Source organism: Hyperolius riggenbachi, chromosome 3 (genome assembly GCF_040937935.1).
Source record: "Hyperolius riggenbachi isolate aHypRig1 chromosome 3, aHypRig1.pri, whole genome shotgun sequence".
NCBI lineage: Eukaryota > Metazoa > Chordata > Amphibia > Anura > Hyperoliidae > Hyperolius > Hyperolius riggenbachi.
In genome coordinates, this window is record NC_090648.1 from 239,837,941 (window position 1) to 239,864,969 (window position 27,029).

At 43.0% G+C, this 27,029-nt stretch overlaps 1 protein-coding gene across 1 annotated transcript in view; it reads left to right on the plus strand.

Moving 5' to 3' along the window:
- Positions 1-27,029, plus strand: part of LOC137562283 (collagen alpha-1(VII) chain-like) — a 519,927-nt gene that overhangs the window by 53,025 nt on the left and 439,873 nt on the right. Inside the window, exons 20-22 of the mRNA XM_068273618.1 lie at positions 1,517-1,663; positions 5,197-5,367; positions 8,838-8,977. Coding sequence (XP_068129719.1) covers positions 1,517-1,663; positions 5,197-5,367; positions 8,838-8,977 — 458 coding nt within the window. The remainder of the gene's footprint in view (positions 1-1,516; positions 1,664-5,196; positions 5,368-8,837; positions 8,978-27,029) is intronic.

A 27,029-nucleotide genomic window follows, 5' to 3' on the forward strand; every position in this document is an offset into this window, starting at 1 on the left:
AAAAAAACATAATTTCAGAAGGAGGTATTTTCCCATAAAGTATATCCGATCAATCTTCCATCAGCATTGCAGCACATGATAAGTGAACCATTTATAGTTACCAGTCCCATTTCATTGACAAGCTTGTCAAAATGAGGGGTTTTCCAGTTGGGGTAGGTGGATCAAAAGCGCTGAAACCATGACATGTTTCGCTGACTAACCATGTCAGCCTCTTCAGATGGACAGCGCTGGATATAGTGCCCCATGTAGGAACGCTGGAAACATGTCATGGTTTCAGCGCTTTTGATCCACCTACCCCAACTGGAAAACCCCTCATTTGGACAAGCTGGTCTATGAAATGGGACGGGTAACTATAAATGGTTCACTTATCATGTGCTGCAATGCTGATGGAAGATTGATCGGATATACTTTATGGGAAAATACCTCCTTCTGAAATTATGTTTTTTGGACTGCGAGTGGGTCCTCTGACTATCACGCTTTGCTTTGCATGTGCAACCTTGCCAATCTTCTGCTTTGATATATAAGAACTTTGATCATCTGCATGCATAGGCTGTCCTTTGATGCTGCAAATCTACGAGTGGGATTGTGAAGCACGTGAAGGTAAGTCTTCCTGATCTTTCTACTAACTTATAAGCTTCTATAACCATCTTTGCCAGCTTGCTTTGCCAACATATGCAAAATTTCAAAGTTTACCATTTTATTTGCAAGCAAGATATCTGTTCCTGTTTGCTTTGAAGATCTTATGAGTGCACTTTAATACCAGGACTTCAGTTTTTTGCTGATTCCCATTTCTTTGCTAATAAGGAGGACTGCAGCCTCCCTGGGGTATCTATTGGTGTGTAGGGTGGTCCTGTTTTTAGGTCTTTTACATACGATATATATGTGTATTGTTATTCATGTTTTTTGATATAATAAAAGTTTTTTGTATGCACCCAAGAGCCAATTTCTTTTTGTTTATATAATTGTCCCCTCTTGACTCTTTTTAACACCCATATCTCTTATCATTCAGCTGCATTGCTAGTATACACAACAACTTGAGAGGTTTCTAAATTTCAAGCTCTGTATTGACATTATTGCAAATATTAAGGGGCCCTTTACACTTGTCAGTGCAAATGTTGCATGCTGTGACCTGTATGCATACATTTTAGTTTGCAATTTTCTGAGTATTTTTTCAATGAACATTCGGGTGCATTTTTGTTATTTATATGTGTGTTTTTATGCAATTGTTTGATTTGTGATTTTTCTGTGCATACCAATTAAGATGATTTGGATGAAAATGTAGTTAACTTTAAAATCATGCAGGATGTTTGTGAAAAACGTGCCAAGGAAGGTATGCTACACTGCAAGACAACACGTAGCGTGCCTCCCTGAATTTAGGTTGCACTGATGTCATGGAGCTTGCTCTGCTACAGCAGCGCAGCTTCATGATCAAGCCCATCATATGTTGGAGCATTTCACAAGAGTAAAAGCACAGTTGGTTTCAGTATAAAATATGTGCATGTTTTTAAATCCTTAGTACCTGAGTCATCCATGGAACAGTTGTCGGCCTCATACCGGTCTTTCAGAATTAGTGGATTGCAATATGGAAAAACGTATATCTTTAAAATAAAACCGCTCTTCGGAGAGATGGAGGGTCCTGAGAGAGTGCTCACCCAAACAATCCGTAAGATATCTTAATTGTGCCAAGATGGTACCTGACTAACTGTAATACCTACTTTATAAGATTTGTTCCTGTTATAACTCTCTGTTGCAGTTTCTACTTAAAGAACTGACTCTAAGTTTCCTCAGTTTGTGAGATAAGCAGAAGTTACTGAGAAAAAAAAATAATAAAAATATATATATACAGTACTGTGTAAAGGTTTTAGGCAGGTGTGAAAAAATGCTGTAAACAAAGAATGCTTTCAAAAATATCAGTAATGATTGTGAGCGAACGAAGGTGAAGGTAAAATCTAAATCAAATGAATATTTGGTGTTACTACCTATTGCCTTCAAACCAGCTTCAACTCTTATAGGTACACTTGCACTGTCAGGGATTTGGTATGATTATAGTCAGGCATATGACAAACCAAATATACCAAACAAGTACAAATGGTCATCAATGTCACACGTGAGTTGAAACACAGTCATTAATTGAAACAGAAACAGCTTTGTAGGAGGCTTAAAACTTGGTGAGGAGCAGCCAAACTCTGCTACCACTGTGAGGTTGTGCAAGACAATTTCATGTCATGGCAAGATTAAGCACAGCAACAAGATACAAGGTTATACTGCATCAGCAAACTCTCTCCAAGACAAAGATTTCAAAGCAGACTGGTGTTTGTTTCAAGATGTGCTGTTCAAGCCCTTTTGAAGACGCACAAAGAAATGGGCAATATTGAGGATCATAGACGCAGTGGTCGACTAAGGAAACTTAGTGCAGAAGATGAAAGACACATTAAGCTTATTACCCTTCAAAATCGGGAGATGTCCATCAGGGGCACCAGCTCCAAAATGTCAGGAATCAGTGGGACCCAGGCACACCTATCTTCCATCTGGAGAAGTCTGCCCAGAAGTGGTCTTCATGGAAGAGTTGCAGCCAAATAGCAATACCTCCGATGTGAAAAAAAGGCCAAGTATACACTAAGACATAAGAACTGGGCTGCAGAAAAATGGCAGCAGGTGCTCTTGACTGATATTCAGTGCCTCTGGTAGAGGTGCTTAGCGTGACTACACTGTTGTATACTCCTCCTTGTTATTGCCTGAGGAACCAGGAATATACCTGCAAAACGCATTGCTTTATATTCTGGGGTATGTGAATAAATTTAATTTGTTTGAAAATCGACAGTTTCATGTCTACTTCGGGGAGGTAAGTCCATCACTACCTCCCTTGAAATTTTAAAGATTTTAGCATATTTTATCCTGTTGGCGCCGCTGATCCTGCTGTCTGTTCATCTGTTGTCCTTCCTTAGACCCCTTTTGGTAAATACTGTACTAATCATTGCATACAGAGAACTCCACATAAGACCTGCAATTTTGGAGATGCTTTAACCAGTAATTTACAGGTTGTTCTTTTCAAAGCCACTTACAATTCGTAGGTTTCCTATTTTTCCTGTTGCCAATTAGATATATTGGCAACAGGAAAAATCTAATTTACTTTATGCCTAATTTATTCCACCACGTCAAAGCTTACCAATGTAACAAGAAAACCAATGTTAAACATTTCCCCCTTTGTTGGTTTTCATGACGGGGCTGAACAGTGTATATTATCCATACAAGTTTGTAAAGAAACGCGGAAAAGCCGCCGCAGGGACGCAAGACGAGGCGGCTGTTTCCGCGGCTGGCATGGCGGAATGCAGAGAAACCGCCGCGTCTGACGCTAGGCCTGCTTCTCTCAGTAAGGCGGGATGCGGAGGAAACGCCGCACGCTCAGACAGCGTGGCGGCGGATTCCACATCCCATACAGCAACAACATTACAACACATGACTGGTGTGGCTGGGACTGATAGTCCACACTGGTTTAGGAGGACGCGTGTGCGCGCAGAGAGGCAGGGCCTTTATGGCAGTCAGAGGAGAGTCAGCTGACCAGGCCGGTCAGCTGACAATTGCAGCAACTTTCATTGGTCCAGCACTTAAGGGAGGTGCTGGAGAGCACTGGTGTATATATACTGGGTGCTGGGCATTCCTCTGGTGTCTGGCGTTGCGATCACTACGTGGTAGCACTCAGGCCTTGTCTGTATCTGTGTTCTAGCATAGTTTCCAAAGGTGTTGACGATCACTGACCTCACACCTTAGCGTTAGGAATATTGAACTGTATCATTTGTTATGACCTTCTGCCTGCCTGACTATCCTCCTGTACTCTGATTCTGTACCTTGCTATTTCTGATATCCTGTTGCCAAACTCTGCTCGTTCCTGGACTCTGTATTTGCATTCTGATTCTGTACCTCGCTAATCTGATACTCCGTTGCCAAACCCTGCCTGTTTACTGGATTCCGTATCTGTCTCCTGAATCTGTACCGTATCTGTCTGTGTGTTAACGACCTGGATTGCCTCGACCTCGAGAACTGGCCTTACTGTTAGAGGCAGTTCCCAGACCTGTTAGTGACACCCTCTCTCTGGTGTCACTCACGCTCTGTCCTTCCTACTCTCAGCCTAACTCCTCCCCCGGGAGAGTCTAGGCCTACGGAAGGAACTACTACTGTGCTATTCTCAAAGTATTACTGTTGCACTTAACACTCACTTGCTATCTCAGGTGTCCAGAGGTTAGTAGAAATATCTGATTATCGGTGATACTGCAGATCACCAATAATCGGGTATATTCTGCATTCTCGGTGATACTGCAGTTCACCGGTAATCAGATCCTCTCTGTGTTACACCGATCGTGAAAAATTCTTACATCTCATGTGATCTGAGGAAGCCACTTGAATTAGAATTTGAATAGAAGTGAAACATCTTTTACCATATGAAAAAAATAAAAAAATAGACATATCTTCGTAGAACTAACTAGATATCTCCAATCTTTCTGTACTGAGTTCTGTAATAAAAGGGCAGCAAGGGCCGGAAAAAGGATCTGTGGCTTGGTTGTCCTGTTGATCTTCTACCTGTAAACTTTTAAGCCACTGACCCGGTATGAGCATGCAGATTAGGAACTCTGACAAATAAACATCATACTTGTTTCAAGTGTATGATTCAGACATTGCTGAAGCCAGATGGACCAACAGGTCAGCCAGGCAACTTGTATCGTTTATTAGTAAATAAATATGGCAGCTTCTGCATCATGTCTAGATCCAGATACATTTTTAGTTACAGTTGTGTGAAATGGGTTTAGAACCTTTTTATTTTAATTTATTTTTTTGAATATAGGAACATATCTTTAAGCGGGAAAAATGCAACAGAGCTGTAATGAGTAGGAACCCCTGTCAAGTGTTTATTGCTGTCACTTACTTTCTGTTCTTAGTACCACCAGAGTTCATAGTAATGCTATGGAGATCTCAGGCACTGGGAATGAAGTAATATCTTCAGAACAGGGACACATATAGCAATAAAACCTCCCATAAATGGATTCTAAACCTTTTCAGCACATTCTAAATCTATTTCTTCTTGGGGTTGAGTTTTTATGGAGTTGGGAAATAGAAACATTTCCATTGTGAACTTGCAAAGTATCTGCACAGTGTGTGACTATTTGGAAGTGACCAATTATAATCATCCTATTGTTATTGCAGTTGGACCAGGGAGAAGACCCATTTTGCCTACTGGACCTAGACTGACAACTGTAAACCAAAGAACAACAACACTGAGACCTATTGAATATCCACGTCCGAGCCCACCACCAGAGACCACAAAATTTACCAGCTCTGCTGTAAGAGGAACCACAGCATTTATTTCTGAGCCAAGTAAATATATATTTATAACTTTACTCTACAAGATGATCTTCTTTTGCTCATTGCAACTATATTTTTTTTTCTACAATCATAAAATTCTATTAATGCATAACAATCATAGGCAATCTATAAACGTTGTGCATTCACTTAATATTGGGGCATATACACAGACTTGACACTAAAATTGCCATGAGCAGGCAGTGCACTGAAATTTTACTGGCACTTATCCAAGTGCACGTTGCGCACATAGTGTATCACATTTTATGCACACAATGTGCATGTTGCTATTATAACATGCAGTACACACATGGCAATTTTAGCATCCGTGTGTGCCTATTTGTCAATAACATTTTGAAACTATGGGGTGAGATTCACTAAAGTTCAGCAAGCAAAATAACATGCATAAACTATTACACGTAATGAATAACATTTAGGTGTGTTGGGCTGCCACAATGTACATTATATTGCTAAAAGTATTGGGATGCAATGCCTTAACACACACGCTGACTTAAATGATATCCCATTCTTAATACAAAGGCTTTATTATGGAGTTGACCATGCTTTGCAGCTATAAAAGTCTGAACTCTTCTTGGAAGGCTTTTTACAAGGTTTAGAAATATGTATGTTACAGTCTGTGCCCTATTTCATCCCAAAGAATTGAGGTTAGGGCTCTGCAAAGGCCCATCAAGTTTGTCCTTACCAAACTCGGTAATGCACGTCTTTATGGATCTTGCTTTGTGCAATGGTGTGCAGCCATGTCTGAACAGGAAGGGGCCAACTCGTGAAAAACAACCCCACACCATAAGCCCTCTCCTCCAAACTTTACACTTAGCACAATGCAGTCAGGAAAGTACTATTCTCCTGGCATATGCAAATTCCATTGGATTTCCTAACAGAAAAGTGTGATTCTTCACTCTAGAGAACGCATATCCACTGGTGGAGTGCCTTTCACCACTGCATCTGACGCTTTGCTGTGAGGTCAGGTGGATCTCCAGCCTTCTTTCAGTCCCAATACCCCAAATACTGGAATTATTATCTACTCAGCAGCCTTCACTTTGTGTAGCTCATCCCTGTTCAGCTGAGAGATGACCAACCATGTCGTCTCAGCACTTGGTTATACCCAGACCTTTAAGTGCTCAAGGTATTGAGAGAGGAGGCCTAGAAGGCTGAAGTACCACCAAAACCACACTAGACAGAAACAACGAGCAGACTAATTGACAGTCCGGGTCAGCAACAAGAGATCAGAAGTTAGGTACAATAACGTAATCTATAGCAAATCCAGTAACAAGTCAAGGGTCATACACGGGAAGTCAGACAGCAGGGTACCAGGGATATTACAAGCACAGGTCAGATACAGATATAAAGTCGGTCCAGGCAGCAATCCAATAAACAGTCTAGAGATCAGGCAAACTGTCAAAATACAGGTAATCCACATACCGTATATTCCGGCGTATAAGACGACTGGGCGTATAAGACGACCCCCCAACTCTTCCAGTTAAAATGTAGAGTTTGGGATATACTCGTCATATAAGACTACCCCTCTTCCAATGCACACCAAATTAAAAAAAAAATGTTATACTGCTGCTGTATATGAACAGATATTGGTGCTGTACTGTATGTGTTACACTTACCCAGTATACTACCAGATATAGTCAATTGACTTGTTGCATTGGTTAACTCTTCTTAAGCGGATTGGTCAGCTCTCCTTGTCTACCTGTTTATCAGAGCGGTATGGAAGAATAGATTGTGCTCCCTCAGCAGTGAGATCTGAGAGTCGATAACAGGATAGAGCGTATCACCCGGCATCAATGACACCCGGCGTATTAGACGACCCCTGACTTTTCAGAAGATTTTCAGGGGTTAAAAAGTAGTCTTATACGCAGGAATATACAGTAATTCACATCCAGCAATGATGCACAAGGCAATTTATCACTATCATGGGTAAATTGCAATAAACTGATTAGGTTTAAATAGACTAGGAGCATCATAGGATCAAAAATCTTGGCTGTTTCAGTGACACCGCAGTTTGTGCCTGCAGTAACTTTTTACTGCCACTAGAGAGGTGTCTAAGAGAATAAGATGGAGGAAGAACCATTCACCCTCATCTATGGATATTTTGAGCCATGCACGCAGACACGCATGCAGGGCCCCTGGAGACATCTCGCTGGCTCGACCCAGATGCCGGCTGCACAGGCTGACTCTTGGAGGACATGGACTCGCCTTGGAAACAATTGGAAGGTAAGTTCCTAACATTTGCATTGCACAGGATAATGTAAGGCTTGGATGCAGCTGATTGTCCATGGAAACCCATTCCATAAAACTCTCTACGCACTGTTCTGTTGCTAATCTGAAGGCAATACGAAGTTTGGAGCACTGTAGATATTCACTCTGCAGAAAGTTGGGGACTTCTGTGCAATGATTCCATCAGTATGTGCTGACTCTAGTATGATTGTACATTGCCTACCACTTCATGGCTGAGATGCTGTTGTTCCCAATTGCTCACACTTTTTATTGTAACACCACAGAAAACTGTGAAACATTTAGTAGCAAGGAGATCTCACAAATGGACTTACGGCACAGGTAGCATCCTATCACAGTACTATACTGGAATTCACTGAGCTTCTAAGAACAGCCCCTTCTTTCGCAAATGTTTGTAGAAGTTATCTGCATGGCTGTGCTTGATTTTATACACCTGTGGCCATGAAAAAGATTGGAACACCTGAATTCCATGACTGGGCAAGGCATCACAATGGTTTTGGCAATATAGTGTATACAATCTGCACAGATAACTATGGTAGGCTGTCACAGTATACAGATGTTGGTATAATTCCAGACTGGTTGCTCAGTCAAACTCTTGTCAGCACAGATAAAAACGATTATCTTTCTTATGATTTCCATGTTAATAGGATGTAATATAAGACTTTATTATTACTATTTGACCTTAAAGAGGAACTCCAGTGAAAATAATGTAATAAAAAAGTGCTTACATTTTACAATAATTATGTATTTAGCCATTGTTTGCTCATTGTAAAATCTTACCTCTCCCTGGTTTACAGACATTTATCACATGGTGATATTTTTTCTGCTGGCAGGTGATGTTAGTGGAAGGAGATGCTGCTTGCTTTTTTGGCAGTTGTAAACATCTGTTATTTCCCACAATGCAACAAGGCCACCCACACTGTGATGTCAGTACCTCAGTGCTGTGAGGAGCAGACGTCACACTGTGGGAGGGGTTTCACCACAAAATCAGCCATACAGAGCCCACTGATGAATGATCCGTTTGTGAAAAGGAAAAGATTTCCCATTGGAAAGGGGTATCAGCTACTGATTGGGATGAAGTTCAATTCTTGGTTATGGTTTCTCTTTAAAGTACATGTATTCATAGACGTGTTATGCTAAATTCCATTTTAAACTGTTGAAAACTAGTATAGCATGTATTGTAAAACAAGTAACCAGGAACACAATATGTTACTTTTCTTTAGTCTGTGCAAAGCTGAAAGCAGACATAGTATTTCTTGTGGATGAGTCATCCAGCATTGGACCGAATAACTTTAACAAAGTCAAAGACTTCCTATACAGGATTGTTTCCTATTTTCCCAAGATTGGACCGCAGGGAACACAGGTAGGATCAGAGTTACATTAACGTGCTGCCATAACGTGTGTTTTTACTAAGACTTCTTCCTCACACAGCAAATGAGTTTATATTTTATACATATAATTCTGCCTGAAACATCATGTGCCAAGGGTTGATCATTTGTAGCATTTTAATTAAGTATTTAATATTTCATACACAGCACAGGCCAGCAGAAAACATCTTAGGCACAGTAATACTGGTTAAGCATTTGGGGATTGGTGGGCTTTCTTGCAACCAGCAATCTTATTAATACTAGCCAAAAAAAAGTCCCAATGTCCATTAAAATATTTATCACAACTTGTGACTTACATGTATAACCAAAACATAAACATGAAAGGCTTACCAGCTAACAACAACCCACGCTCTACAGTTATCTAAAGGTGTGTAGAGATCAACCACTGGTCTCTAAACAATTTATTTCAATATCTCTACAACAGACGTCCATGCTGTTGAACTTGTGATGAATCCAGTGGGCTCCTCCCTCAGTTGCCACTCATATGTGCATAGTTCCTCACACAGATAAATAAATGTGGGATAAACAAAAATAGGATAACCACATTTTTGAATAAAAAGTGTTACACTGAGATCCTTTTTAGCCCACATTTATTTATCCATGGGATTAACTAAACACATGTGAATTCGCAGCTGAGGGAGGAGGCCAATGGATTCATCACAAGTTCAACAGCATGGATGACTGTTTGGATTGCCAGGAGATCTGGGGTGATCCCTATATGCCTTAACCGCAACCTTGTTTAGAAGGGATCAGTGCTAAAATTTGTGTTAAATACTCTACTGTATAGCAGTCAGCTGCATTGGAATTTTTTTTTTGTACGATTACTTTTGTGTTTCTCCACCATTGGATGTCATCACCTGTAGTGTAGCACATGCTGCTTGGCAGTCCAGAGCATGAATATCTGTTAAGGCATCACTTTACAATATGTCACCAAAAAGTGAACTATTATCTTTTTTAGAAACAGAGGTGTCTATACTTAGCTTTTCAGGTTGCTCTTGTACTCGTGTACAATTTTACTATAGTCATATTCTCAGGGGCGTAGCAATAGGGGTTGCAGAGGTATCGACTGCATCGGGGCCCTTGGGCCAGAGGGGCACCATGGGGCCCTTCCTAAACCAAAGTATAAGGTGTTTATTGGTCCTGTGGTGGAAATAATTACTTCTATAGAAGCTTTGAATGGTAATAATCATTAACACAGTGTTCCCCATCCCCTTCTTGCACCTCTAATACTGTAGATGACCTTGGCAGGTTTTGTTACGCCGTATCAAGTGTTTTGTATAGAGTGCTTTGGGGGGCCCAATGTAAAATTCGCACCGGGGCCCGAGCTCCATACCTATGCCACTGCATATTCTGCCACATGTATATGCATATGGTGCATGTGTAGTCCTTCATACTGAGGACCAGGTAACTGGTTAGTTTACATGAAAATAACAAAAGAGGATGATTCCAAATGAGCAGGCTCCATTTTAATGTAGCTTAAGTCTGTAGAATGAATAAGGATTCAAAATACTTATTAAAACTTGCATGTCAAGGATACAACCTACTTCCTCAAAAAAAGAATGCTGGTTAAGAGAAGCAAGTCTATTTACTTACGTTGGGTGCATATGAACCTTTCAGTTGGTGATGTTCACTGCTATTCTTCTTTATAAGTTTTAATGTTTGTATTATTGTTAATGCCTCATCTCTCATCCAGTCTATTTTACCTGGTTTTTAGATTTTTAGACTATTGTCAGTCTTTTAACTGATCTTCTGTTTATGGAGTGCAACCACTTTCCATGATCTCAAGAGACTCCAGAGACCTGAGTGGAGGCAGGATATCTCTTCACTTGTCTTGTTCTAATAGTGGTTGACTGTTAAATGATCCTTTTTTGTGTAATTATCAAGTTACTACAGCATATTGGCCTCGATTCACTAAAGGGTACTAACCTAGTTAGCACGCTTAAAAGCTTTGGACGTGCAAACTAGGGTGCTAAGTAGTTTGCATGTCTAAAGCTGGTACTGATCACGCGCAAAGTTTAGCACTGTGTGGTGCGCTCGAAACAGTGCACCGGTGAGCTCGAAAACGTCGCACCGTATGCGTGCCAAGTACGCTTATCAGGCTATTTAGCACGCGAACAGTGCGACATTTCGCACGCATCGGTGCAACATTTTGCGTGCACCGGGCAGCGCTAAACTTTGCGTGCGCAAACTTTTGACTGGCGTGCTATCACTTAGCACCCTTTAGTGAATCAAGCCCATTGGCTCCTGGTATTTTTCTTTATATTTTATATTTTCTTTGTACTGGACAGCACTATGGAAGATGTTGGCGCTATGTAAAAGAAAAAAAAAATTATACTTGTCCAGTGCCTTAGGACTTGTTTCTGTAGCACTGTGTATTTAGAAGGTGTTAGTGAGGGCACCACTTGTAATGTGAAATCAGTAGCATCATAGAGCAGAGAACAGTTCTGTCATCAATCCTGAAAACTGTTATGCTTCAGTTTAATTGGAAAGGTTGCATAGCTGAGATGGGTAATATACACCAAGTGGAATTCATCAGTATTGGAACTCTCTGCTGTTGGCAAAATGGTATAATGTTTTTCTTGCATGATTTGTTAATACTTTTGCAGTACATGTTATCTTTGAATGCAGTAACATATAAGGGCCGGTTTCCACTACTGCGGCGCGATTTTGATGGGAAAACCGCAGCAACAAATCCGCATGCGGTTGCGGTTTCGTTGGCGTTTCTATGCTGATTTTCACGTGGAATCGCGGTTTGCGCAACGCGATTTTAACCATGTCAATGCCGACATGCATTGACATGGGTTTTTAAGCAAAAACGCACGTGAAAACGCCGGGAAACCTGCAAGACTAAAATGCTTGCGATTGTGAGAAAACGCGGAAAAGCCGCCGCGGGTGCTCAGAGCAAGGCGGCGGATTCCGCGTCCAACGCGGCGGTTTGCACGCATAGGCCTACATCTGTCGGTATGGCGGAACGCGGAGAAACCGCCGCATGCTCTGATAGCGGTGTGGCTGGTTCCGCGTCCAGCACAGCGGATGGGTTACAACACATGTCTGGTGTGGCTGGGACTGATAGTCCACACAGGTTCAGAAGGACGCTCGCCCGCACTGAGAGGCAGAGCTTTTATGACAGCCAGAAGGGAGTCAGCTGACCAAGCCGGTCAGCTGACAATTGTATCAGTTCTCATTGGTCCAGCACTTAGGGGAGGCGCTGGAGAGCGCTATAGTATATATACTGGGTGCTGGTCATTCCTCTGTTGTCTGTCGTTGCGATCACTACGTGGAAGCACTCAGACCTGTTTGTCAGAATCTGTGTTATTCTCTAGACTAGTTCCAGGGTGTTGATGACTACGGAGCTCACACCCAAGACTAGGAATACTGTATTTCATCTGTGTTATGCTCTAGACCAGTTCCAGGGTGTTGATGATCATGGACCTCACACCTCAGACTAGGAATACTGTATATTATCTGTGTTATCCTTCAGACTAGAAGTAGTGGAAGAGAAGACACAGGGGGTCCGGGAGCCCAATCTGGTGTAGTACGTTAGTTGGTACCAGGATAATTGAAAGACAGTAGATATTATACTCACAAGAGTGGGTTGCTGGGTGAGGCAACCACTCGTGCACGCCTGTGGGGAAGTACCGTCCCCACTCGGCCTTTGTTCCTGGTCGCTACTCCGAAAAATCGATCTACCGGAAGGTTCCCGATATGGATCTCCCCCTAAGGACTAGGGGTTTTTTTGATTTGCAAACAGGGTAGGAGGTGCCCGGTGAACGTAGTGGTATATCTTACTCTATATGGTAGATACAGCATTAATAAAGAATGGTGTAGTCCTACCTTCTAGAAGTCCCCTCTCGGGAAATATACAAACGGAATTTTGTAGATTTTTGGGATTCTATTTATTTTGCATCAAGACAACGCGTTTCACGGTAAAAACCGCTTCCTCAGGTCAGTGAAAATGCCTTTAGGATTATTAAAAGAGAACATACAGCGCTCAGAACTTAATCAATTTACAAACCACTCATAGAAAACTTTAAAAAAGCATAAGAAACATTTAGAGACATATAAGACATAATAAAAATACATAAAACATGAAAGATCATAAAAAATACTATAAAAAATACTATAAAAAGTATAAAATAAGAAGAATAATTTGACTTGCATCTCTACAATGGAGATATCTATATGTATACATAATGGTATTGAGATCATAAGAATGTATAAAAAGCACACAATTCCTCATGTTAGAGCCATGGTGATTATATAAGGATGGTATGGGATGTGGTATGATAGGGGTGAGTAAGGCAGTACCTATTATGCCCCATATGTTCCCGGATCATGTGTATAGGAACCTGCCTATTTATTCAAAGTAAGGAAGGGGGAATGCTTATACAGTGCACTTCTACTCCATATTGGAATTCTCAGAATAGTTAGAAGTTTCTGCCCTCGCACCCCATATAAGTATGAAAGATGGGTTTGGGCAATAATGATTAGATGGCCGGGTGGTCTGCGGGCACCCATCCCCACACAGCCAGTGTGTGTTAGCTAGTGTGCAGGGCCCTCACGCATGGGGAGAGGGGTCCGTGCGCTTGTTGGGTTCCCTCCCCGTGCATACAAACTTAATTCGTTGGGAGGCAGCTAGAGGTGGGGAAGAGGGCTTACCTTTAGGCAGTAACTGCTAAGAGTCCGGGCGCCGTATGCGGGCTGCAAACGGCTAGAGTAATAAATAAGGGAAATTGCGAGCGTATCTCATACGGGGCGAAGTCTCGCGTGATTACGCGTGTACGCGCTGACGTCACGCTTCTGCTCCGTAGGTAAATGTAAGAGGCTCTTGAGTTTAGCGTAGGAGCTAGACGTCCATCTTGGAAGAGGGACTGCCCCTATCCTAGAACGGGGATCAATAGGGGACAACTGCAGATGATCTGCAGTCATCTTGGTTGTGGCTAATGAGTGCTGTATGACTGTATACAGCAGCCATATTGGTGGAGACTGATAAACACCCGGTGGTGTCCATATAGTGTGAGGAGAAACTGATTTATAGAGTATGAATTGTAATGATCTAGAGTATGAATTGTAATGATCAATTAAAATTTACTTAGGGGTATTTTATTTTAGAATAAAATGTATATGTATATATGTGCCTACTGGAAATATATAGGTATATTGCTATATAATTTAGTTTAACTCTGTGGACAAAAATTTGTGGTAATAGGATTTTGTCTCCCCCCAGTGGGGCATCCAGGTGGTGTTATAAAAAGGTTCTATGGTACTGAACCTAATTTCAACCTATGTGATGTGGTTTAGAGGGAACTAGTTAAAGGAAGGGAAGGGATTTATTTTGGGGGGGGGGGGGGGGCGGTTTAGGAACTATGGGAGTGGCCCAATATGGTAATTGTATATATGGCTCCAGGAAATATGTTAGATGGGTGGCTATATTGGAGTTTTTTGACAGATACATTTCTGGAGAGGGCCTGGTACATATGGCCATTGTTTGGGGTGTCTGAAGGAGTTGGGATGTTAGGTGAGTTGGGATGTTAGGTGAGTAACATTACCAGTGGGCAAAAAGTTCTAATTTAGAAATATGGGTTCAGGTATGTGAGAGGGCCTAATTCGGACGATATGTTTGAATATTACCCTTGGAGTGGTTTAGCCGCGGATGGGGCCCTTATGCTATTTATAGATTATGCTCCAGACATATGTTCAGTCCTTCTGGTTGAAGAGTGTTCAGTTGGAAAATCCAGTACATTTCTCTTGACTTTAGAACTGCATTCCTATTTGGAGTTGTTTCTGCGATTTGTTCAATCGGGCTGATTACTGTTCCCTCCGTGCTATTGTTGTGGTGAAAGTTATAATGTCTGGATAGGCCATGTTTGAGAAAACCTCTCTGTATGTTTCTCCTATGTTGACCCCACCGTACTCTGAAGGGCTGTGTTGTTCTCCCTACGTATTGTAGTCTGCACGGGCAGGTTATTACATAGATCACAAAATCACTAGAACAATTCAGGGAGCCTGTAATAGAGTATGCGATCTTGGTTGTAGAAGAAATAATGGAGGCTTGATGTTGTTGTTGTATTACAGAGCAACATAGGCATCTGGGCTGCCCACATCTGCTCACTGTACCCTCCTTCTGGGCTTGATCCTGGTTGGGATTCTTGTTTCTCGTGATTCTACTGGGTGCTAGTTGGTTCTTGAGAGTTCTGGCTCGTCGGAAGACGTATCTCGGTTTTGACTTCAAACTTCCTCGGAGAAATGGATCGTTCAGAACAAGTGGCCAATGTTTGCTAATGATATCTTTTATGGATTTTTGGTTGCTTGAGAATCTTGTTATAAAGCTCGGTTCCGCTTCTTCCTTCTTATCAATGGGCCTCCTCCTCGTCTGCAGCAATGTGTGTCTTTCTGTATTTTCTGCTCGCTTCTTGGCTTCTGATATAAGTTTCTTGGGGTAATGTTTTTCTTTGAATTTGTGAGTAAGGATCTTGGCTTGGTTATTATATATTTTTCTGTCGGAACAGTTTTTTCTTATTCTCAGGAATTGACCATAGGGGATATTCGTCTTCCATGGTTTATGATGGCAGCTGTGGAAATCAATATAGGCATTTGCGTCCACTGTTTTAAAGTGGTTCCTTGATTTTATTACTCTCTCCTCATGGTATAGTACAACGTCCAGATATTCTATTTCCCTCTGATTTTGATTTAGCGTGAAAGTAATCCCCCAATCATTTCCATTCAGATATTTCATGAAGTTGTTTGCTGTAGTCTCGTCTCCCTCCCAAACGAAAAACAAGTCATCGATATATCTCTTGTACAAGACTATGTGTTCTTTGTAGGGATTGGGGGGGCCCAGGAGTAACTTCTCTAGGAGCCCCATAGTTAGATTTGCATAGCTGGGTGCAAACCCCGCCCCCATCGCTGTTCCCCTCGTTTGTAGATAGATGGTTCCCAAAAATTCAAAATAATTGTGTGTTAGGATAAACGAGATTGCCTGGATGATAAAGAATCTTTGTTTTAACGGAATTCCATCCTCTAGGTTGAGAAAATGCCATACTGATTTCAGCCCTATGTGGTGGTGAATGTTGGAATAGAGGGCACAAACATCGAGAGTGACCCATCTATAGTTCTCTCTCCATTCTATATTTTCCAACTCTGTCAGCAGTTGGGTAGAGTCTTTCAGGTACGATGGTAGTTTATGCACCAGTGGTTGGAGATGTACATCTATTAGTTCAGATAGATGTGATGTGAGAGAGTCAATTCCAGCAATTATTGGACGTCCTGGTGGATTAGTAAGTGATTTATGGATTTTGGGTAAGTGGTAGAAATGTGCCGTGGGTGGGTTTGATATTGTGATGTACTCCCTTTCTGCTTTGCATATGATCCCCTCTTCATGAGCCCATTTGATCAAATTGTTCAGAGTAGTTTTGTATTCCCTGGTAGGGTTTTCTTTAAGCTTAATATAATACTCTTTGTCCTCCAATATTCTGTTGGCCTCCCTGATGTAGTCTACCTTGTCCATGATCACTACTCCGCCTCCTTTATCTGCTGCTTTGATGATTATTTCCTCGTTATTTTTCAGACTTTTTAGCATTACTTCCTCTTTCTTACTTAAGTTTCGTTTTTCTCGTGCTTTTCCTCTCCCCTCATCTTCCATTTCTCTAAATTCCTTTAGGACTTGTGTGTAAAAGCTTTCTATATATGGACCTCTATGACTTGTTGGATAAAAATTTGATTTGTTCTTTAATTCGGTATGAATATATCTTTCCAAGTTCAGTTCATCACAATCAATAAAGATGTTTGCCTCAGAGGTATCTGTATTCAATATTAAGGGAGTGACATTTCTCCCTGAGGTACATGGATTTTCTTTTAGTTTTTTCATGGCAAAATATCTTTTTAATGTTAGTCGCCTCGTGAAGTTATTGAGGTCTACAAACAACTCATATAAGCTCGATTTCTTCGTTGGACAGAAAGATAGTCCCTTGCCCAGAATCTCCTCCTCCACTGGAGTCAGTGTATACGAAGATAGATTAAAAATAGGTTTCTTAGGGATCGTCTTTCCGGTTAAATTGACAGTAGGCGGTTTGATCTTTTTACCGCCTCTCCTTCCTCTTTTTCTGGGCTTGGTGCCTGTCTTTTCGTTGCCCTCCTTGGTGTGGAGATGGTGAGTGGACTTTGTATTCCTATGGGGTTCGGGATGCGAATCAAGCCCATACTCCTGCTGCTCTCACTCAAGAACCCAATAATCCGTTCCCTAGACACAATGACCCACGAAATCCAAAAAATTACTATGTTCCAAGACCAGTTAAGCATAGATCTTACCCGAGAAAAAGTCCCTATAAGGGACAAAAAAGAACCCCCCATAGAGAAAGATCAAATGAAGAACGGAACAGGAGACCGCACAAAGAGCTAACTACACAACAACATCAGAAGGAGCAACCACGGCCACAACAACTGCCCGAGAAAAATGTAATAACAACAACAAAAAAACCCCAGACAGAAGAATCTACAACTATAAACCAAGGACAACCCAAGACTCCCAGCAATAGATTGAACCAACTAGCAAGGGAAACAGAAGATGAAACAGAAGTATACAGTACTCCAATTGGCAAAAATCCATCGAGTCTGAGGCAACTTATAATCAGGTCTATGAAAACAGGGACGGAGTCTAAGGACCTACTCAATCTGAGTGTCTATGATTCACAATCAGAAGATTCAGGTAGCGAAAGCACAGATCGTACCGGCGAACTCAGAGACCCATTATCTCCCTCTCAACCATCTACTTCAGCAGCAATTACGAATACCCCTATAATCAGGAAGAAAAATGGGGGGAAAAAATTGAGAAAATCCCAAAAAGATGAACAAACCCCCCTAAAGCAAATAACAGACTACTATCCAGTAAGCCAGAGAGAAAATAGTAGTATGGACTCCAATCTTACAGGGAAAACATCGTCTACTTCTTTTTTAGAATTACCAACGGTCATGGGGGAAACACCACCACTATGGCCTCGCATCCCGAACCCCATAGGAATACAAAGTCCACTCACCATCTCCACACCAAGGAGGGCAACGAAAAGACAGGCACCAAGCCCAGAAAAAGAGGAAGGAGAGGCGGTAAAAAGATCAAACCGCCTACTGTCAATTTAACCGGAAAGACGATCCCTAAGAAACCTATTTTTAATCTATCTTCGTATACACTGACTCCAGTGGAGGAGGAGATTCTGGGCAAGGGACTATCTTTCTGTCCAACGAAGAAATCGAGCTTATATGAGTTGTTTGTAGACCTCAATAACTTCACGAGGCGACTAACATTAAAAAGATATTTTGCCATGAAAAAACTAAAAGAAAATCCATGTACCTCAGGGAGAAATGTCACTCCCTTAATATTGAATACAGATACCTCTGAGGCAAACATCTTTATTGATTGTGATGAACTGAACTTGGAAAGATATATTCATACCGAATTAAAGAACAAATCAAATTTTTATCCAACAAGTCATAGAGGTCCATATATAGAAAGCTTTTACACACAAGTCCTAAAGGAATTTAGATAAATGGAAGATGAGGGGAGAGGAAAAGAACGAGAAAAACGAAACTTAAGTAAGAAAGAGGAAGTAATGCTAAAAAGTCTGAAAAATAACGAGGAAATAATCATCAAAGCAGCAGATAAAGGAGGCGGAGTAGTGATCATGGACAAGGTAGACTACATCAGGGAGGCCAACAGAATATTGGAGGACAAAGAGTATTATATTAAGCTTAAAGAAAACCCTACCAGGGAATACAAAACTACTCTGAACAATTTGATCAAATGGGCTCATGAAGAGGGGATCATATGCAAAGCAGAAAGGGAGTACATCACAATATCAAACCCACCCACGGCACATTTCTACCACTTACCCAAAATCCATAAATCACTTACTAATCCACCAGGACGTCCAATAATTGCTGGAATTGACTCTCTCACATCACATCTATCTGAACTAATAGATGTACATCTCCAACCACTGGTGCATAAACTACCATCGTACCTGAAAGACTCTACCCAACTGCTGACAGAGTTGGAAAATATAGAATGGAGAGAGAACTATAGATGGGTCACTCTCGATGTTTGTGCCCTCTATTCCAACATTCACCACCACATAGGGCTGAAATCAGTATGGCATTTTCTCAACCTAGAGGATGGAATTCCGTTAAAACAAAGATTCTTTATCATCCAGGCAATCTCGTTTATCCTAACACACAATTATTTTGAATTTTTGGGAACCATCTATCTACAAACGAGGGGAACAGCGATGGGGGCGGGGTTTGCACCCAGCTATGCAAATCTAACTATGGGGCTCCTAGAGAAGTTACTCCTGGGCCCCCCCAATCCCTACAAAGAACACATAGTCTTGTACAAGAGATATATCGATGACTTGTTTTTCGTTTGGGAGGGAGACGAGACTACAGCAAACAACTTCATGAAATATCTGAATGGAAATGATTGGGGGATTACTTTCACGCTAAATCAAAATCAGAGGGAAATAGAATATCTGGACGTTGTACTATACCATGAGGAGAGAGTAATAAAATCAAGGAACCACTTTAAAACAGTGGACGCAAATGCCTATATTGATTTCCACAGCTGCCATCATAAACCATGGAAGACGAATATCCCCTATGGTCAATTCCTGAGAATAAGAAAAAACTGTTCCGACAGAAAAATATATAATAACCAAGCCAAGATCCTTACTCACAAATTCAAAGAAAAACATTACCCCAAGAAACGTATATCAGAAGCCAAGAAGCGAGCAGAAAATACAGAAAGACACACATTGCTGCAGACGAGGAGGAGGCCCATTGATAAGAAGGAAGAAGCGGAACCGAGCTTTATAACAAGATTCTCAAGCAACCAAAAATCCATAAAAGATATCATTAGCAAACATTGGCCACTTGTTCTGAACGATCCATTTCTCCGAGGAAGTTTGAAGTCAAAACCGAGATACGTCTTCCGACGAGCCAGAACTCTCAAGAACCAACTAGCACCCAGTAGAATCACGAGAAACAAGAATCCCAACCAGGATCAAGCCCAGAAGGAGGGTACAGTGAGCAGATGTGGGCAGCCCAGATGCCTATGTTGCTCTGTAATACAACAACAACATCAAGCCTCCATTATTTCTTCTACAACCAAGATCGCATACTCTATTACAGGCTCCCTGAATTGTTCTAGTGATTTTGTGATCTATGTAATAACCTGCCCGTGCAGACTACAATACGTAGGGAGAACAACACAGCCCTTCAGAGTACGGTGGGGTCAACATAGGAGAAACATACAGAGAGGTTTTCTCAAACATGGCCTATCCAGACATTATAACTTTCACCACAACAATAGCACGGAGGGAACAGTAATCAGCCCGATTGAACAAATCGCAGAAACAACTCCAAATAGGAATGCAGTTCTAAAGTCAAGAGAAATGTACTGGATTTTCCAACTGAACACTCTTCAACCAGAAGGACTGAACATATGTCTGGAGCATAATCTATAAATAGCATAAGGGCCCCATCCGCGGCTAAACCATTACAAGGGTAATATTCAAACATATCGTCCGAATTAGGCCCTCTCACATACCTGAACCCATATTTCTAAATTATAACTTTTTGCCCACTGGTAATGTTACTCACCTAACATCCCAACTCACCTAACATCCCAACTCCTTCGGACACCCCAAACAATGGCCATATGTACCAGGCCCTCTCCAGAAATGTATCTGTCAAAAAACTCCAATATAGCCACCCATCTAACATATTTCCTGGAGCCATATATACAATTACCATATTGGGCCACTCCCATAGTTCCTAAACCGCCCCCCCCCCCCCCCCCCCAAAATAAATCCCTTCCCTTCCTTTAACTAGTTCCCTCTAAACCACATCACATAGGTTGAAATTAGGTTCAGTACCATAGAACCTTTTTTATAACACCACCTGGATGCCCCACTAGGGGGAGACAAAATCCTATTACCACAAATTTTTGTCCACAGAGTTAAACTAAATTATATAGCAATATACCTATATATTTCCAGTAGGCACATATATACATATACATTTTATTCTAAAATAAAATACCCCTAAGTAAATTTTAATTGATCATTACAATTCATACTCTAGATCATTACAATTCATACTCTATAAATCAGTTTCTCCTCACACTATATGGACACCACCGGGTGTTTATCAGTCTCCACCAATATGGCTGCTGTATACAGTCATACAGCACTCATTAGCCACAACCAAGATGACTGCAGATCATCTGCAGTTGTCCCCTATTGATCCCCGTTCTAGGATAGGGGCAGTCCCTCTTCCAAGATGGACGTCTAGCTCCTACGCTAAACTCAAGAGCCTCTTACATTTACCTACGGAGCAGAAGCGTGACGTCAGCGCGTACACGCGTAATCACGCGAGACTTCGCCCCGTATGAGATACGCTCGCAATTTCCCTTATTTATTACTCTAGCCGTTTGCAGCCCGCATACGGCGCCCGGACTCTTAGCAGTTACTGCCTAAAGGTAAGCCCTCTTCCCCACCTCTAGCTGCCTCCCAACGAATTAAGTTTGTATGCACGGGGAGGGAACCCAACAAGCGCACGGACCCCTCTCCCCATGCGTGAGGGCCCTGCACACTAGCTAACACACACTGGCTGTGTGGGGATGGGTGCCCGCAGACCACCCGGCCATCTAATCATTATTGCCCAAACCCATCTTTCATACTTATATGGGGTGCGAGGGCAGAAACTTCTAACTATTCTGAGAATTCCAATATGGAGTAGAAGTGCACTGTATAAGCATTCCCCCTTCCTTACTTTGAATAAATAGGCAGGTTCCTATACACATGATCCGGGAACATATGGGGCATAATAGGTACTGCCTTACTCACCCCTATCATACCACATCCCATACCATCCTTATATAATCACCATGGCTCTAACATGAGGAATTGTGTGCTTTTTATACATTCTTATGATCTCAATACCATTATGTATACATATAGATATCTCCATTGTAGAGATGCAAGTCAAATTATTCTTCTTATTTTATACTTTTTATAGTATTTTTTATAGTATTTTTTATGATCTTTCATGTTTTATGTATTTTTATTATGTCTTATATGTCTCTAAATGTTTCTTATGCTTTTTTAAAGTTTTCTATGAGTGGTTTGTAAATTGATTAAGTTCTGAGCGCTGTATGTTCTCTTTTAATAATCCTAAAGGCATTTTCACTGACCTGAGGAAGCGGTTTTTACCGTGAAACGCGTTGTCTTGATGCAAAATAAATAGAATCCCAAAAATCTACAAAATTCCGTTTGTATATTTCCCGAGAGGGGACTTCTAGAAGGTAGGACTACACCATTCTTTATTAATGCTGTATCTACCATATAGAGTAAGATATACCACTACGTTCACCGGGCGCCTCCTACCCTGTTTACAAATCCTTCAGACTATTTCCAGGGTGTTGATGACTACGGAACTCACACCCAAGACTAGGACTCACACCCAAGATCTCACACCCAAGACTAAGATTAGCGTTACCATCTTGTCATATTGAGACTAGTTCCAGGGTGTTGATGATCAAGGAGCTCACACCTAAGTCTAGGCATTGTTTGATTATTTGTTATGACCTTCTGCTTTCCTGACCACTCTTCTGATCTCTGATTTTGTACTTTACTATATCTGATTCTCCGTTGCCAAACCTTGCTTGCCTCAGGATTCCGAACCAGTCTCTTGTCTCTGTATCTGACCTGTCTGTCTGTTGCTGACCTGGCTTTCCCGACCTCGAGAACTATCTCCTCTGTTTAGAGATAGTTCACAGATCTGTCAGTGACACTCCTCCATTGGTGTCACTCAGACTCTGGTCCTTCCCTCTCTCAGCCTGACTCCTCCTCTTGGGGAACCTCAGGCCATTGAAGGAAGCCTGTTCTTTGGGCAGTATCTCTTACTGCCTTGCACCCTCTATACGGGTGCTCTCCTCAAAGTATTACTGTTTCACCAAACACTCATATTACTCAGGTGTCCAGAGGCTAGAGATATATCTGATTATCGGTGATACTGCAGATCATCAATAATCAGGTATATATCTGTATTCTCGGTGATACTGCAGATCACCGATAATCAGATCCTCTCTGTGTTACACCGATCGTTACAGCGATTTTCCTATTTAGTTACATTACGAATCGCGTGCGGGTGTTCGGCGTGCGAATTGGCCCGAACAGTTCCGTGGTTCGTGATCGCGGAGAACTGCCAACTTTTCCGGAAGTTTGATTCGCACCCATAGTGCATCATTAGAGCAGAAAAACCGAGAGCCCAATATAGTGTAGTATGTACTGGATAATGGAATTAAGTGAAAAGTAAGTATTATACTTACAAACCCGGGTTACCGCAAAGGCAACCACTTTGCAGGTGGGGAGATTAGACCTATCCCCAGTGTGTCAGTTTGGCATATACCTACCTGATGTTCAGTGCACCCACCTACCTACGTGAGCGCACACAGTGTGATATTTAATACCACCAGTCACTGTACCTGTTCATGGTACGTGTGTGTGACAGGTGCACATTTGTAATACGCATCACTGCATATACCTACCTGTTGTGTTCAGTGCACCCACCTACCTACGTGAGTGCACACAGTGTGATATACCACTCCGTGCATACCTGTTAACTGCACCTGTGTGACTGCACATTGTATTAGTCAATTCAGTGCATACCTTTCACTTCATCCCCCCCCCCGTTATGGACAAAACAGGTAGAGGCAGAGGTAGAGGCAGACCCAGAGGAAGGCCACCCAACAGGTCTGTGCGAGGTCATGCTGATGTGATTTTGTGCAGCCCTGGACCAAAGTACAGTGCTCAGAAGAAGGCGCGTCCCATCAACTTCCAAGATTGTCAGGACGTGGTTGACTATTTAACACAGAACACCTCATCTTCCGCAGCCACCAGTGTTACTACAAGCAACACATCTGCTGCATTTGACAGTTCACAGGAGTTATTTGGTGTGGGTTCCTAAGAGAAACGATGACCAAGGGGACAGTTCATAGGGGGAGTTGGAGAGGAGTAGGAGGAGACGAGTTGCTGAAAGAAGCAGGGGGAGCTCATCATCAGAAACAGCTGGTGGCAGTGTCCGGCACCATGTATTGCCACCTATGGACAGCCAGCCAACATGCCCTTCAACGTCAGCTGCTGAGGCCACCATAGTGCCATCACTTCAGGGGGGCCTCAGCGGTTTGGACATTTTTTAATGTGTCTGCCTCAGATCAGAGCAATGTCATCTGTTCTCTCTGCCTTCAAAAATTGAGCGTGGAAAGGCCAACACCCACATAGGGACAATTGCCTTATGAAGGCACATGTAGAAAAGGCACAAACTGCAATGGGAAGAGCACCTGTGCAAAAGCAGCATACAAAAGAAAAGCCACCCTCCTTCTCCTCTTCCTCCTTCAGGTGCAGAATCTTCAGCCGCTTTCTCCCTTGCACCTTCACAGCCACCCTCCTCCACTCCGCCTCTGCCCTTGAGCGGTTCCTGCTCCTCTGCCCACAGCAGCCAGGTGTCTGTGAAGGAAATCTTTGAGCGGAAGAAGCCAATTTCCTCCAGTCATCTCCTTGCCCGGCATCTGACAGCTGGCTTGGCCGAACTGTTAGCTCGCCAGCTGTTACCATACCAGCTGGTGGACTCTGAGGCCTTCCATAAATTTGTGGCCATTGGGACACTGCAGTGGAAGATACCAGGCCGCAATTATTTCTCTAAAAAGACAATACCCAAATTGTACCGTGAAGTTGAGAGGCAAGTGGTTTCATCTCTGGCACACAGCATTGGGTCAAGGGTCCACCTGACCATGGATGCCTGGTCTGCCAAGCACGGTCAGGGCAGGTACATTACTTACATAGCCCATTGGGTCAACCTGGTGACCGATGGCAAGCAGGGAGTACGTGGCTGTGCAGCAGACCAACTTGTGACACCTCCACGGCTTGCAGGCGCCAGGCAGGCCTCCTGCCACCTCCTCTCCTCCTGCTACATCCTCTTCGCTGTCGTCCTCCTCCTCCTCCTTGGCTGAGTGGCAGTTCAACTTTACTGGTGCTGCAATCTCCTCTCCAGCTACACAGCCCCAGCACCCCAGGGCCTATGCTGCATGCCAGGTACGATGGTGTCACGTCATCTTAGACATGTCTTGCCTCAAAGCGGAGAGTCACACTGGAGCAGCTCTCCTGGCTGCTCTTAACAAACAGGTAGATCAGTGGCTGACCCCGCACCAGCTGGAGATCGGCAACGTGGTGTGTGACAACGGCAGCAATCTCATTTCCGCTTTGAATTTGGGAAAGCTGACACATGTACACTGCATGGCACATGTGCTGAATCTAGTCATTCAAAGATTTGTGTCAAAGTATCCAGGCTTAGAGGACGTCATGAAGCAGGCCAGGAAGTTGTGTGGGCATTTCAGGCGGTCTTACACGGCCATGGCACACTTTGCCGAGATTCAGAGGAGAAACAAGTTTCCGGTGAGACTCCTCATTTGCGATAGCCCAACTCGCTGGAATTCGACCCTCCTTATGTTCTCTCACCTGCTAGAACAGGAGAAAGCCGTCACCCAGTACCTCTACAATTACAATAGAAGGACACACTCTGGGGAGATGGGGGTGTTCTGGCCCAACAACTGGACACTCATGCGAAATGCATGCAGGCTCATGTGGCCATTTGAGGAGGTGACCAACCTGGTGAGTCGCAGTGAAGGCTCCATCAGCGACTTGATCCCGTACGCTTACTTCCTGGAGCGTGCTGTGCGTAGAGTGTTGGATCAAGCCTGTGGAGGAGCGTGAACAGGAACAGTTACAGGAGGAAGCAATGTGGGATCAATTCTCATCAGAACCAGATCTTTCCTCAACGCCTGCGGCAGCACAGAGGAGGGAGGAGGAGGAAGAGTCATGTGGGGAAGAGGAGTCAGACTCAGATGATGAGGAAGGTGTTTCTTTGGAAGAGGAGGAGGCAGCGGCAGAATAACAACCGCAGCAGGCATTGCAGGGGGCTTGTGCTGCTCAATGTACCTGTGGTTCTTGGCTGGGGGGAGAAGGAGGACTTTCCTGACGTCACTGAGGAGAATCAAGAGGAGATGGATAGTACGTCTGGATCCAACTTTGTGCAGATGGCATCTTTCATGCTTTCCACCCTGTTGAGGGACCCCCGTATAAAAAAACTCAAGGGGAATGAGCTGTACTGGGTGGCCACGCTACTAGCCCTCGGTATAGGCACAAAGTGGCGGAGATGTTTCCAAATCACCTCAAGGCAGAAAGGATGCCTTACTTTCTGCCTTCAGAACAAGCTGGCAACTATGCTTTACAATGCGTTTAAGGGTGATGTCACAGCACAACGCAATAAAGGTACCACTGCCAGTAATCCTTCTCCTATGTCCACGCAGGCAAGGTCAGGGCGCTCCAGCAATCTCATGGTGATGTCGGACATGTGGACATCACCATTTAGTCCCTTAGCCCTTCCGGATCCACCCTCCACCGACGCCTGGACCGGCAGGTAGCCGACTACCTGGCCTTAAGTGTGGATGTAAACACTGTGAGCAGCGATGAACCCTTGGACTACTGAGTGCACAGGCTTGACCTGTGGCCAGAGCTGTCCCAATTTGCCATCCAACTTCTGTCTTGCCCTGCCTCAAGCGTCTTGTCAGAAAGGACCTTCAGCGCAGCTAAGTCGCCTAAGTCACAAAAGTGTTCAGTACCTCACCTTTATCAAAATGAATGAGGCATAGATCCCGGAGGGCTACTGCCCACCCGAAGACTAAGTCAGTCCCCACACACATCATCTCTGCCTGCACGCCGTGTGACTGCCTGCCCAAGACTAAGTCGCTTCCCACACAAAACCTCTGCCCGCAGGCCGCTTGACTGCCTTTTCCGCCACCACCAAGAGGGTCCAGGACTCCAGGTGGATTCCGGAATATTTAAGGCCGCTGCTAGCAGCGGCCGCTATACTTATTTCTCTGGTGCGTGTACATGCCTGCCTAATTTTTCTGGCTGCACTGCA